General features: G+C 43.2%; 1 protein-coding gene across 3 annotated transcripts in view; it reads left to right on the top strand.

Moving 5' to 3' along the window:
• Positions 1–13,582, top strand: part of LOC126424811 (G-protein coupled receptor moody-like) — a 120,928-nt gene that overhangs the window by 39,372 nt on the left and 67,974 nt on the right. For all 3 annotated transcript variants that reach the window (XM_050087604.1, XM_050087602.1, XM_050087603.1), the window contains exon 2: positions 12,778–12,988. In XM_050087604.1, coding sequence (XP_049943561.1) covers positions 12,778–12,988 — 211 coding nt within the window. The remainder of the gene's footprint in view (positions 1–12,777; positions 12,989–13,582) is intronic.

Genomic DNA, 13,582 nt, shown 5'->3' with positions numbered 1-13,582 from the left:
ATATATATATATATATAAACTCTAAGGGCAACAGAACACTAAACTTGAGCAGAATTATAAAGTATATTTCTCTTTAAAACAACTGAAAGGAGAAGCACTTAACAAGGCAAGGGGCCTGCTGATATATGTATATTTCTCTAACAAAGATTAGATAAATAAGCATAAACATTAGTGCACGAAAACCGAAACCAAAATTCGGGGAACCGTTTGACCACACAGTGTACCTACTCCCAGTGCAGATTTGAACAGAATGCTCTAAAACAAGATCAGCCCGTGGCCTACTTCAATCCAAAACAAAAGAAACGTCATCATCGGTCACAATATCAATTCAGTTGGCTCTGAGCACTATGGGACTCAACTGCTGAGGTCATTAGTCCCCTAGAACTTAGAACTAGTTAAACCTAACTAACCTAAGGACATCACAAACATCCATGTCCGAGGCAGGATTCGAACCTGCGACCGTAGCGGTCTTGCGGTTCCAGACTGCAGCGCCTTTAACCGCACGGCCACTTCGGCCGGCGGTCACAAAATCATTTCACTTTTTTTATTGTAGCTCTAGATTTCAGCTAACAATGCACCGATCATGAGTATGTTCTAGGTAGTTCAAATGGCTCTGAGCACTATGCGACTTAACTTCTGAGGTCATCAGTCGCCTAGAACTTAGAACTAATTAAACCTAACTAACCTAAGGACACCACACACATCCATGCCCGAGGCAGGATTCGAACCTGCGACCGTAGCGGTCGCTCGGTTCCAGGCTGTAGCGCCTAGAACCGCACGGCCACTCCGGCCGGCGTTCTAGGTACTCAACGTAACTATAACTTTTAAGTATTTTATCCATCTTCAGCAACTGTAGTTGTGTGTAATGAAATAATAAGCAACCAGCTGCATAAAAGAAATTTAATTTCTTTACCGGTATCGGTCACTTAGTGCCATTCTTCACAAGGCTGTAAAGGAAAATACACCACAAATAAGAAGTCAGATAAGAATAGTAAAATTGGGGACGAAAAGCTTAAAAAATATTTTAAAAATGTTACATATTGACGCCTATCGCATTATTTGCGAGTGTCTGTAGTAAAGTGCATACAGCAAAATGCCATGGTCCTAAAAACTATATGCAGTAGAAATAAGTAATACAATACTGAATCCATTAACGCCATAAGAGCTCTTAGATGCATACATGTAAATCACGTGTCACATTGTCCAGCGAGTGCAGCAAGATGGAGGTTCCCTGATGTTTTGGGGGGGGGGGGGGGGGCGGGGCGACGTACGCCGCTGGTGGTCATGGAAGGCGCCGTAATGACTGTACGATACGTGAATGCCATCCTCCGACCGGTAGTGCAACCACATTGGCGAGGTATTCGTCTCCATGGACGACAATGCGCGACCCATCGTGCACATCTTGTGAATGACTTCCTTCAGTATAACATCGCTTAACTAGAGTGGCCAGCATGTTCTCCAGACATGATCGCTATCAAACATGCCTGGGATAGATTGAAAAGAGCTGCTAATGGACGACGCGACCCACCAACCACTCTGAGGGATGACGTTGAGGAATGGGACAATCTGGACCAACAGTGCCTTGATGAACTTGTGGACAGTATGCCACGGCGAATACAGGCATGCATCAGTGCAAGAGGACTTGTTACTGGGTATTAGAGGTACCAGAGTGTAAAGCAGTCTGGACCACCACCTCTTAAAGTCTCGCTGTATGGTGGAGCAATAAAAAGGGCGGAAATGATGTTTATGTTGATCTCTATTCCAATTTTCTTACAGGTTTCGTAACAGAGGTGATGCAAAACGTTTTTTGATGTGTGTATAATAGAAAAAAATGGCTGAAGGAGTAAGTTCAATCACTGAAGCGCAGAGACAGTAAAAATATTCATACTACTGGTGTAACTTTCAGACCTTCGTTGGTCGGTTCTCTCACATTTAGCGAAACACGTAAACGCAAAGAGTTGGGGAAACAACCGTATAATTGTTTTGGCCGCAGAGACTTTCGTTCGACTGAAAAAACTGACGGAACGAAAAAACAATCGACTGTCCTATCTCTACATTAACTTCTCCAGTCGCTACTGACTGTCCGTATGTTGAGCTTTTGGATGTGCTACAGTGTTTGTGTGCCTTAGTTACGCCTCATGGCCAGAAAGCGGAGACACACACTGGGGGTCAGTGACCCTGTGGGCTACGCCCCTGACCGCAGAGCTGCGGTTCGCCATATTTCAGATCCCCCATTGTCTGGCCTGGCCACGACCGCAGGCAGCAGGGAAGGGCCAAGGGCTGCGTAACTGACCTGCCTACCCGTCTGCCGCGATGTCCCAGCATCACCACAGTCTCGCCAACTTTGCTCTAAGCGTTAATTTTTCATATGTCCCCTAGCAATACGATATTGTCTCACCCGTAACGATGTATTCGTCATATTATGCATTGTGTTAATTACGCCACTTACGCTGTAATACGTTTTATACTTACTATACAATCCAACATTTTCTTCTTCTTCTTCGCGGATGGATCACTTAGGACCACGCGTAATCAACATTTGTTGGCCTTCCTTTTCGCCCAGTATTCCTTCATAAACAACGAATGGGCTAGCTTTCGTTGCGTAGACCACGTTTGTCGGTTAGTTTTTCTCTCTTCTTCCTCAAAACCCCGTGTGTTCGTGATTTTTCTGATTTCAATTCTATCGTGTAGTTTTGGAGACCCTAATTCTCTCAGGTCTTTTTCTGTCTTTGTACCAGTTCGGTCTTGTAGTTTTTTTTCTTTAAAAATGTATGGATTTTGTGCGTTAACCTGTTTGAGTCCATTCTTTCTAAATGCCCCATGAATTGGATTCTTCTCATGCGCATTGTGTCTGTTATTTTGGAGATATTTTTATATATTTCTGCATTGGGCTTTGGATAATGCACACCATCTTTAGTTCTTGGTCTTAGGATTTTCCTCATTATCTTACGTTCTTTCACTTCTAATTCCTCTTTTAGTGTTCTGTGTCGAAGGTTTAGTGTCTCAGATGCGTAGAGAGCTTCGGGTCTAATTACTGTTGTGTAGCGTCGTATTTTGCAGTTCCACGAGAGACTCTTTTTGTTGTAAATGTTTTTTGTTAACTGAAACGCCGTCTCCATTTTCTGGACTCTTGATCTGACAGATTTCTTTTCATTACAATTTTCTGCAATCCATTCACCTAAATATTTAAATTCTTTTACTCGAGAGATGTAGTTATTACCAATTTTGAGATCAGAAGGTGCAGCAGACCTTTGTTGGTCGGTTCTCTCACATTTAGCGAAGAGTTGGGGAAACAACCGTGTAATTGTTTTGGCCGCAGAGACTTTCGTTCGACTGAAAAAACTGGCGGAACGAAAAAACAATCGACTGTCCCATCACTACATCAACTTCTCCAGTCGCTACTGACTGTCCGTATGTTGAGTATTTGGATGTGCTACAGTGTTTGTGTGCCTTAGTTACGCCTGCAGGGCCAGAAAGCGGAGACACACACTGTCTCACCGCATCTTGCCATATGACCGTTATGGTCCAACATTTATAAATAGTTACGACACTTAATTTTTCCGTCGGTGCCTGTCGGAAAATGTTAGTATTTTTAATGAGGAAACACTTCCGAACGTTCCGCAAAATTATATTTATAAAGTAACGAACCGTCTTTCGTCTTCCTAGGCCATCTTAACGAAACAACTGAATACTGCAAACACAGATAAAGTGGCGTGCGACTTACGCAGATATTATTTGAACAGAAGATAAGAAAATGATAACATACAGAATGTTTACAAACGAAACTATTACATATTTGTCACGTAGATATACTTTTTTAGCTACCATAACTATTTCTAAGTGACAAAAAATGTAATGCTTTCTCCCTTTGTAAACACTCTTTACGTCATCATTTTCGTATCTTCTGCATAAATAATATCTGTGTAAGTCGCACGTCATTTTATCTGTGTCATCTGAAGATGACTTAAGAATCCGAAACCTGGTTCGTTACTACATAAATGCAATTTCGCGGAACGTTAGGAAGCGTTTACGATTTGATAACGCCAATAGAAAACAAATATAAATAATTATAGGTACGCTGTTTCAGTCATTTGTTGTTTATATTTTAACACCACTTCGCATTTACGTGGTCACGCCATCATCTTCAGACGGGTTATGCTGCTTCATTTGCTCCCTACATAACACGCACGTGTTGGCTGTTGGGCACGCCGCGCTGAGGCAGTCAGATATGTATCGTCTTGCACTGGCGCAGAGGCGTTAGCGTTATTTGAACCACTGTTCTGTACTTATGTGGCGTATCTATACTTTCTGGAAGTCTAGGCGAATACATCCAAATACTCAACATACGGACAGTCAGCAGCGATTGGAGAAGTTGATGTAGTGATGGGACAGTCGATTGTTTTTTCGTTCCGCCAGCTTTTTCAGTCGAACGAAAGTCTCTGCGGCCAAAACAATTATACGGTTGTTTCCCCAACTCTTTGCGTTTACGTGTTTCGCTAAATGTGAGAGAACCGACCAACAAAGGTCTGCTGCACCTTCTGATCTCAAAATTGGTAATAACTACATCTCTCGAGTAAATGCTGCCTTAGCGAACTCCACTTGCTTGTCACTGGACGCTGTACATTGTTATACAATATTTACATTTCAAAGAGTCTGGTCATATGGCAAGATTTGCTTCAAAGCTGTGGAGACATATTAATATTATAGGATCTTAATTCCATCTTTTAGTACAGTACTGTGAAGTTAATTACTTTTAAAAAAATTAAATTAAATTGAGCTCGAACTGAATAACTTGGTGGATCTGCTGACTTTGACAGGTATACATCATTGCTTAGAGTAAGTACATGACACTGGACGATGGACTAGGACACGGGCTAGAAGGCCGCGGTGACAGAAGAACCCTCCGCCACGTACCGCAAGGTACTCATCTTGCCATATGACCGTTATGGTCCAAGTAGAAGATTTAAACATCACTCTGTGGACAATGATGACCTATGGAAGGGCACGTCTTTGTCCATACCGGAACGTTGCAGCCTCTGTTTCTCACTCCAGTTGACCTCACAAAGCTCAGCCTTCCCCGTTGCAGACCTCCCAACATGCAAAAAATGCCTGGCAGTTCGGGGAAATGTGGGAAAACACAGTGACCCCTGCTGAACGAGTCCCTTCACAGTGCCACCAGTTTCGGTCTAAAATACCATCAACAGTACCTTAGCGTACGTGGTTTCGACAATGACCATTCTGTCTCATAATACAGTAGGCCTATTCAAATATGTAAGGTCAAATCTCCTTGTAAGTAATTTCTATCTTCGAAATTTGAGATATGAGCAAAATTACAGCTTGAACATACGCGATGAGTGTCACTAGACAGATCAATTTGGAAAACCGGCATCTGTAAAAACATATACTGACATGGCGTGAAAACATACACATAGTAACAAAAGTTATGCATGTATCTCTTGTTTCCGACCAATAGCTCAATACATTGTTAATGATATTATCTACATAAAGACCTAAAATGACTTACCTTGGGCCAATATCCAGGAACACAGGTTCTCAATAAATTGCCAGCTACATTACAAACTTGATTTCAGATAAGGCATGGTTTAAACAGAGTTTGAAAGACTTTTTAATAGGCAACTACTGCTACTCTGTAGATGAATATCTGAACAGGGACTGCTTCCAGAATGAGATTTTCACTCTGCAGTGGAGTGTGCGCTGATATGAAACTTCCTGGCAGATTAAAACTGTGTGCCGGGCCGAGGTCCCGAGTTTGAGTCTCGGCCCGGCACACAGTTTTAATCTGCCAGGAAGTTTCTTAACAGGGACTGTTACACCAGCTTAAATAAAAATGTCTATTAGATATCGGTTTTGGCACCACTTGGTCACAACAGTCAAGATTAGGTATTTTGTGTATGATGAATTTATTAAAAGTTCATAACTACGTTAATTGTGTACAAATTAGCAGTTTCCAATGTACTGTAATGTATTCACCTATTTTGATAATCTCCTGGCAAGTGATCAGGGTAGGGGGTATTAAATTCAAACGTTTTGTGTTTTACTTTCTGACATGTTCCACACCCACGAGAATCATCTCATTTTTGGGTCTATGGAACGAAAACTGAATCTAATCTGTAATTCCGATATGTCGTGCAGGTGTGTAGCTATTGTGACTGTTACTGTACCGATCAGAAGGTAATCCCTGACGTTGTTTGTAAATATATACACACACACAGTTACAATGAGCGCTACGTACAGGTGGAACACACTCGAGTGGATTGCAGAATTTCACTTGCGAGTAAAGCAGTAGGGGCGCCACAGAGACGTCCGTGGAAGAATTAGAGCCAACATCCATCGTGCCACGCAGGTCACTCGCAGCCAATGATTGGGTGCGCATCATCACGATACGCACAGAAGGCTTATCAACGAGGGAAGTTGCTCTATGTGTGCATCGGAGTCAAAGTGATGCGGTGCGGACATGGAATCGGTTCCAGTTGACAGGTAGTGTTGAAGACTTTAACCGCACAGGCAGTCCCTGTGGGATACGTGCACAGGACCATCGATATGAACGACTTTTCAATCAAACGAACCGTGGACTGACTGCTCCAGAACTGAATTCAGCGTTTGACGAAGCTACGGTGAAAGGTCTCTGCTGGATTCCTTTCATGTTGATTTCTTAAATCTGTTGTCATTTACGGCATACATTCTACTTCTAAATTTACTGTGGTGTTTCTGACTATCTGGGAGGAGACTGAGCAGTGGAACGTGTTACTTTTACATATAATCAAGAACGATGTGTCACACTACTGCACTTTAAAACACAGTTATATGTAATTCATGTCACAGTCTCATACGGAACCTACATCCGCTTTCTTTTATATACTGTATATGATAAGATACTGTCATCCCCCTTCCCTTCTGTGTGAAAGGATGAATGAGCAAATGTATTTCTAGTTGCATGCTCGATGGTAGCAGACAAGCCGGTCTGCTAGAGAACAGTAGGACCAACGCCGGAACAGGTAGCTACGCTTTCTAAAAGCAAAGAGGTTTCTATTCTTGATATGGTCCTGTCCGTCCCTTGTCATGTTGGTATAGGAAGCTGCCTCTCTGGTCACTTCCATTTGTATCTGTGAATCACTCTCGGTAGGGGCCCACGGCAGTCTGTCTGCAGCGAGAGTCTGAAGTGGTAAGATCTCCGGCTAAGCGCGTGTCTGCTAAGTCCGTAGGACAATGGATTTCTTAAGTTCAGAATAACTGAAAATTTAATCACCTTTATTTCAGGTTTAGATCTAAAATACCTAATGTTATCTTAAATTGTAATGCAGTGTAATTTGAGTGTGAAGTTCAGAATATCTTCCAGTAGTTGCTTTGTCACTACTTTGTGAGTAAAGTGGAACCACGTGTTGATGACCCGTAACTCTAACTAAGATCATCAATCTTAAATACGAATGTGCGTGAGATTATAACGTCTCGTCTTGACAATATTTTTCAATATAGCAACTTTTCTTTATGTTCAACCCACGTGGAGTGTACTGTGTGAGACCAGTACCACGTGCTTATACAATTCTTTGACCCATCAGATTAATAGTATGACGATAGTAACCAGTTCGAGGTTTTTTTCTTTTCGATGTAATTTATTTTAATTCTCGAAATTATTGTGGAGCTACACTCTTTGTGTAAACCAAGTTGACCACGTGAAGCATGTGTTGTAATCATCAAAGTAGCCCTCAGATATTCTTTTCGAGAAGATTTCAGACAATTAGTATGAATTTAGTATACCAGTGTGTGGTAATTTCATGACGTACAGGATTGCGCTACGACCGTAACTTGTTTGGGTGAAAATTGAATCGGTTGGTTGTGGTTAATTTCCTCTTGCATATGTTTCAACGTTCCTCGTGTGTTATTTTATGAACGCAGTGCTGTATGCAGTCTCCCAATCTTGGCTCCATATTTGATGTGTTCCGTAAGATTACAAACTCACATTTTCCACAATCCTAAATAAGGCACCAGTTTAGTTATGAATCACGTTTAATATGCTGTAATTTTAAAGGTACAATGATCAATGTTAAAATAAATGTCTAAATATAAACTGATTTATTTCTTTTTATTTAAATTGTCTTACATATACGTATATATATATATATATATATATATATATATATATATATATATATATAATCACCGGTTGTCGTAAGATGACTATTAAAAGATGATAATTAATGTCAGTCTGGTTGGCAGTTTGGTTAACGAGACTGGATACCTGGTGAAACAGTTGCTCAGTAATGCAAGGATAACTTCCCCAGATACCTCACAGCTTTTAACCCGCTTTTATTATCTTGAATGTCAGCACCGCTTTCAGAACAACTTAATGCATTAACCTAACAACGGGACGTCACGTATCGCATCAAAGTGTTGGGAGACGATTGCATGATGCGCATCTACATTCCGAGCTACCATAGCGAGAACCGAGCCGTACACCGCAAGTCCCATGGACTCGGTTACAAATGGAAAAGAAATCGTGCAGGACGAACGCTCCAGGATTGGCGTCGAGTGGTTCTCACCGACGAAACTTGGATCTGTCTGGACCCTAATAATCTGAGACAGCCCAGTAACTTAGAACGGCTCCAACTCTGTGTTTCACACGTGCAACGAGGTAGTGGCGGAGTGGTGCTCTGTGGTGCATCACATGGGGCCACTGTACGCTTCTCGTGGTATGTCTCGCTGCTTTCCGTATAGGGCGGAGATTCTGCAGTCAACAGAGTGGCACCGTATCGCCAACATTTTGGTGACAATTTCGTCTCGATTGAAGATAACTCGTGTGCTCATCATACTTTTATTGTGAACACGGTCCTCCAGCGTTCCAGGATCATCAGGATGCAGTGGCCCACCTGTTCTCCGGGCAGAAGGCCAACTGAACATGACGAACTGTTTTTGGTCGTTGACAACGCGGCTTATACAGAATCGCCATTGAATAGTGGGACAATTTGGATATCTCGTCGATGGTATGCCACGACGAATTCAAACTTATATCCGACCGAAGGAATATTACATCACGTATTTACGTTGCTCAGAACTACTGTCTCGTAGGAGACAGACGATTTTTTCGTCACACAAATTCTTCGAACTAATTTTATTCTCACACGCTACATATAAATTATACACTACTGGCCATTAAAATTGCTACACAAGGAAGAAATGCTGATGATAAACGGGTATTCATTGGACAAATATATTATACTAGAACTGACATGTGATTACATTTTCACGCAATTTGGATGCATAAATCCTAAGAAATCAGTACCCAGAACAACCACCTCTGCCCGTAACGGCCTTGATACGCCTGGGCAATGAGCCAAACAGTGCTTGGATGGCGTGTACAGGTATAGCTGCCCATGCAGCTTCAACACGGTACCACAGTTTATCAAGAGTAGTGACTGGCGTATTATGACGAGTCAGTTGCTCGGCCACCATTGCCTAGACGTTTTCAGTTTGTAAGAGATATGGAGAATGTGCAGGTCAGGACAGTAGTCGAACAGTTTCTGTATCCAGAAAGGCCCGTACAGGACCTGCAACATACGGTCGTGCATTATCCTGATGAAATGTAGGGTTTCGCAGGGATGGAATGAAGGGTAGAGCCACGGGTCGTAACACATCTGAAATGTAACGTCCACTGTTCAAAGTGCAGTCAATGCGAACAAGAGGTGACCGAGACGTGTAACCAATGGCACCCCATACCATCACGCCGGGTGATACGCCAGTATGGCGATGACGATTAGACGCTTCCAATGTGCGTTCACCGCGCTGTCGCCAAACACGGATGCGACCATCGTGATGCCGTTAACAGAACCTGCATTCATCTGAAAAAATGACGTTTTGCCATTCGTGCACCCAGGTTCGTCGTTGAGTACACCATCGCAGGCGCTCCTGTCTATGATGCAGTGTCAAGGGTAACCGCAGCCATGGTCTCCGAGCTGATAGTCCATGCTGCTGCAAACGTCGTCGAACTGTTCGTGCAGATGGTTGTTGTCTTGCAAATGTCCCCATCTGTTGAGTCAGGAATCGAGACGTGGCTGCACGATCCGTTACAGCCATGCGGATAAGATGCCTGTCATCTCGACTGCTAGCGATACGACGCCGCGTTGGGATCCAGCACGGCGTTCCGTATTACCCTCCTGAACCCACCGATTCCATATTCTGCGAACAGTCATTGGATCTCGACCAACGCGAAGAGCAATGTCGCGATACGATAAACCGCAATCAAAGTCGGAAACGTGATGGTACGCATGTCTCCTCCTTACACGAGGCATCACAACAACGTTTCACCTGGCAACGCCGGTCAACTGCTGTTTGTGTATGAGAAATCCGTTCGAAACTTTCCTCATGTCAGCACGTTGTAGGTGTCGCCACCGGCGATAACCTTCTGTGAATGCTCTGAAAAGCTAATCATTTGCATGTCACAGCATCTTCTTTCTGTCGGTCAAATTTCGCGTCTGTAGCACGTCATCTTCGTGGTGTAGCAATCTTAATGGCCAGTAGTGTACATGTACCTGAGAGCAAGTTTTTGGCTTTCCTTGGCATGAATTTCGAAATAACGGGTTGATGCAAAACTTTTACTGATGTGTGTAAAATGATGACCACTGTGGCACTCATCATTAGATTTGAAAAAAAGACCATCCAAACGACGACACATCTTGCTATTGGACAGTTTCTGACTTTTGAAGAAGAAGGACAAGGTGATTACAGGTTGACCATGAGAACTTTGGTAGGGAAGGCGAATGGCCGACTACGGTCTGTTGGGAGAATTTTAGGAAAATGTGGCTCATCTGTAAAGGAGACCGCATATAGGACGCTGGTGCGATGTATTCTTGAGTACTGTTCAAGTGTTTGGGATCCGTAGGAGGACATCGAAGCAATTCAGAGGGGTGGCTTGAAGGTTTGTTACTGGTAGGTTTGAACAACACGCAGTTGTCCCGGGAACTCTAATGGGAATGACTGAGGGAAGGTGACGATCTGTTCAAGGAACACTATTGAGAAAATTCAGAGAACCTGCGTTTGAAGCTGACTGCACAACGATGCGACTACCGCTAACATACATTCCGCCTAAGGACCAGACACATGAGATACGAGAAATTAGGGCTCATGCAGAAGCAAATAAACAATCGTTTTTCCCTTGCTGTATTTGCCAGTTATGTGATTCATGTCTTTAATTTTGCTCGTAATTGACATTTCAAATATATAAATTATTTCAGAATTAAATTTGACTTCACATGTTTCTCAGCTCGAGAGAAACTGGCTGTTATCGAAATCGCGATACATACTTTCGCCGAGGTGGTGTTTTGTGGCCTGGTAATGATTTTGAGATTTACTTAGCAGTCGTCAGTGTTTCCCAACGTGAGTTCGGGGGGGGGGGGGGGGGGGGGAGGCTTTCTTAGGCAAGAAACGTTTGGAGGGCCACAAGGGAGTTCCTAAGAATTGTCATTAATCTGTGATCATGAAGTGATTAACCTCCTTTCATACCACATGCAATGACAGCAAATTACAAACTACCGACATAGAGAAAGCAGACCTCTTAAGATGTTCGGGCGCAGCTCCAGGCGAAAGGTCTGAGATGAGATGCAGACCTGCCCATGGCTCCGGTAAGGCCTGTCACACTTGTTTGACAAAAAAAAATATGATCAAATATCTTTGACAACGATCTATGAACGTGGCGCAAAAAAGGGGTATTACAATATCGACATATGTTTCGTAAAATATCAAGATGGCCGACAACAACTCGTTATTATGCGCTGCAATTGCCAGTACCACAATTGCACTTTGTGTGTTGGGAAGAAACGCGGCGGCAAAAAAAAGGAAACATACTTGGAGGAAGCCATAGGTATTACTTCGAGATAGTAGAAGCAAATGGAGGACGTCAAGTCTTACACTCTCATCCACTTGTAAGTAATTTATGTATTTCAGAATTGCTCAGCAAAGTGGCTTCTCATATTACAAAACAGAATACTTTCTTGAGCAATGCTGTGTGTGAAGAAGACAGGCCAACTGTGACTGCAATTTTTGATACAGGAGAGAGCTACTCTAGTTTAGAACTTAGCGCCGGAATAGCACCTTGCACATTAACCAAAGTAATTCCCGAAACATGTGAAGCGATTTATAAAGCACTGAAGGGGGAATGTGTGAAGATGGGCAATAAGAACTATTTTTATTTTTGAATAAGTTAATTAATGGAATTAGTGTTCCAACAACCACAAAATTAATAAAAAGTACGAAACAGATGCTCTTTTTAACTTGTGGCAACCAGAGTTAAAAAATTCTTTGTTAGCTTTCCATTCTACTTTTTTTATTTTTGAGTGTGACCGCATCCTCTGTTCCGGCTTGCTGAGGAGCTGCCTGGATGTTTCCAGATGTAGAGGTGGATGGTTGTAGTTGTGATTGTGGATATGAAGTCGCCTGCAGCATATTCCACCTGTCCATCAACACACAATAAATAACATGCATTGTGTCCCTTGCTTAACCCCCAACCTAGTCGAAGCAAGTTTATTTAAAAAAAGATTCGAAGGAACACACCAACTTTGAAGCCATGGTAACAGACACACTAGAGACACAGCACATAGCTGTAGCGACGCCAGCGTTCCAAGCGGTCACATTTCACACTGCAGTGAACAGAAGACGAACGACTTTTATGATCAGATCTACGGCGAGGCCCTAGGTTTTCTTTGACACATCAGCTTTGGCCTAAGCAGAGAGCGTCCCCCACCACTAGAGCGGTGTCCGTGCCTGCAGGCTGTACCGGCGGCGGTGGCTGGCGCTGATGGTGGCCTCCACGTGGCTGCTGGGCTTCGGCGCGCTGGTGCCCACGTGGCTCGGCGTCTGGGGCCGCTTCGGGCTCGACGACAAGGTGGGGTCGTGCACCATCCTGCACGACCACAACGAGCGCACGCCCAAGGAGTTCCTCTTCATCGTCGCCTTCGTCATACCCTGCATCGTCATCGTGGTAAGCAAGCCAACTCATTCTTGGCTACTGCGTGGTATGATCCCACTGAATAACATGGTCTTTACTCTGCAAAGGAATTTCAGTGAATAAAGACTACGTAATTAACTTTTTGTCCTCTTCCTCCACCAGTTCCTTGCCTCCCATCACCATCTCTCTTATCCTCTTTCTCTCTCATCTTTCTCCTGCCTTTTTCTCCCCTAACTCTTTCCTCCTCCTTTTTCCCCTTCAGTCTCACCTTTTCTGCTTTTTCTCTACTCTCTACACCTCATCTTCCTCCGCAGTACTTCCGAACACGCCACAGCTGCCAGATTGGAATATCCTCCTTTGTGCATGTATTAGGCATCTGCCTTTTACACCTCCTCGGTTTAAACTATATCTTCCCACCTCTTCCTCAGTCTTCTTAAATATCGTCTGCCCAATGGGAAACAATTCGTCATTAATTTTGGTATTCTGTCGTCTTCCATTCTTTTGACATGCCCTTCCAGTTGATTGTGTATTCCTTAATCTGCTTACTGAGGCTTTTCTGCCCGAGTTCCTCTCTGATGTCAGCATTCCACCTTTCCAAAAGCCCTCTAACAAAATATTTTCAACAAT

The sequence above is a fragment of the Schistocerca serialis genome, chromosome 10 (genome assembly GCF_023864345.2).
Source record: "Schistocerca serialis cubense isolate TAMUIC-IGC-003099 chromosome 10, iqSchSeri2.2, whole genome shotgun sequence".
NCBI classification, from domain to species: Eukaryota; Metazoa; Arthropoda; class Insecta; order Orthoptera; family Acrididae; genus Schistocerca; species Schistocerca serialis.
The sequence above is the reverse complement of the archived record's forward strand: the minus strand, read 5'-3'. Positions and strand labels throughout refer to the sequence as shown.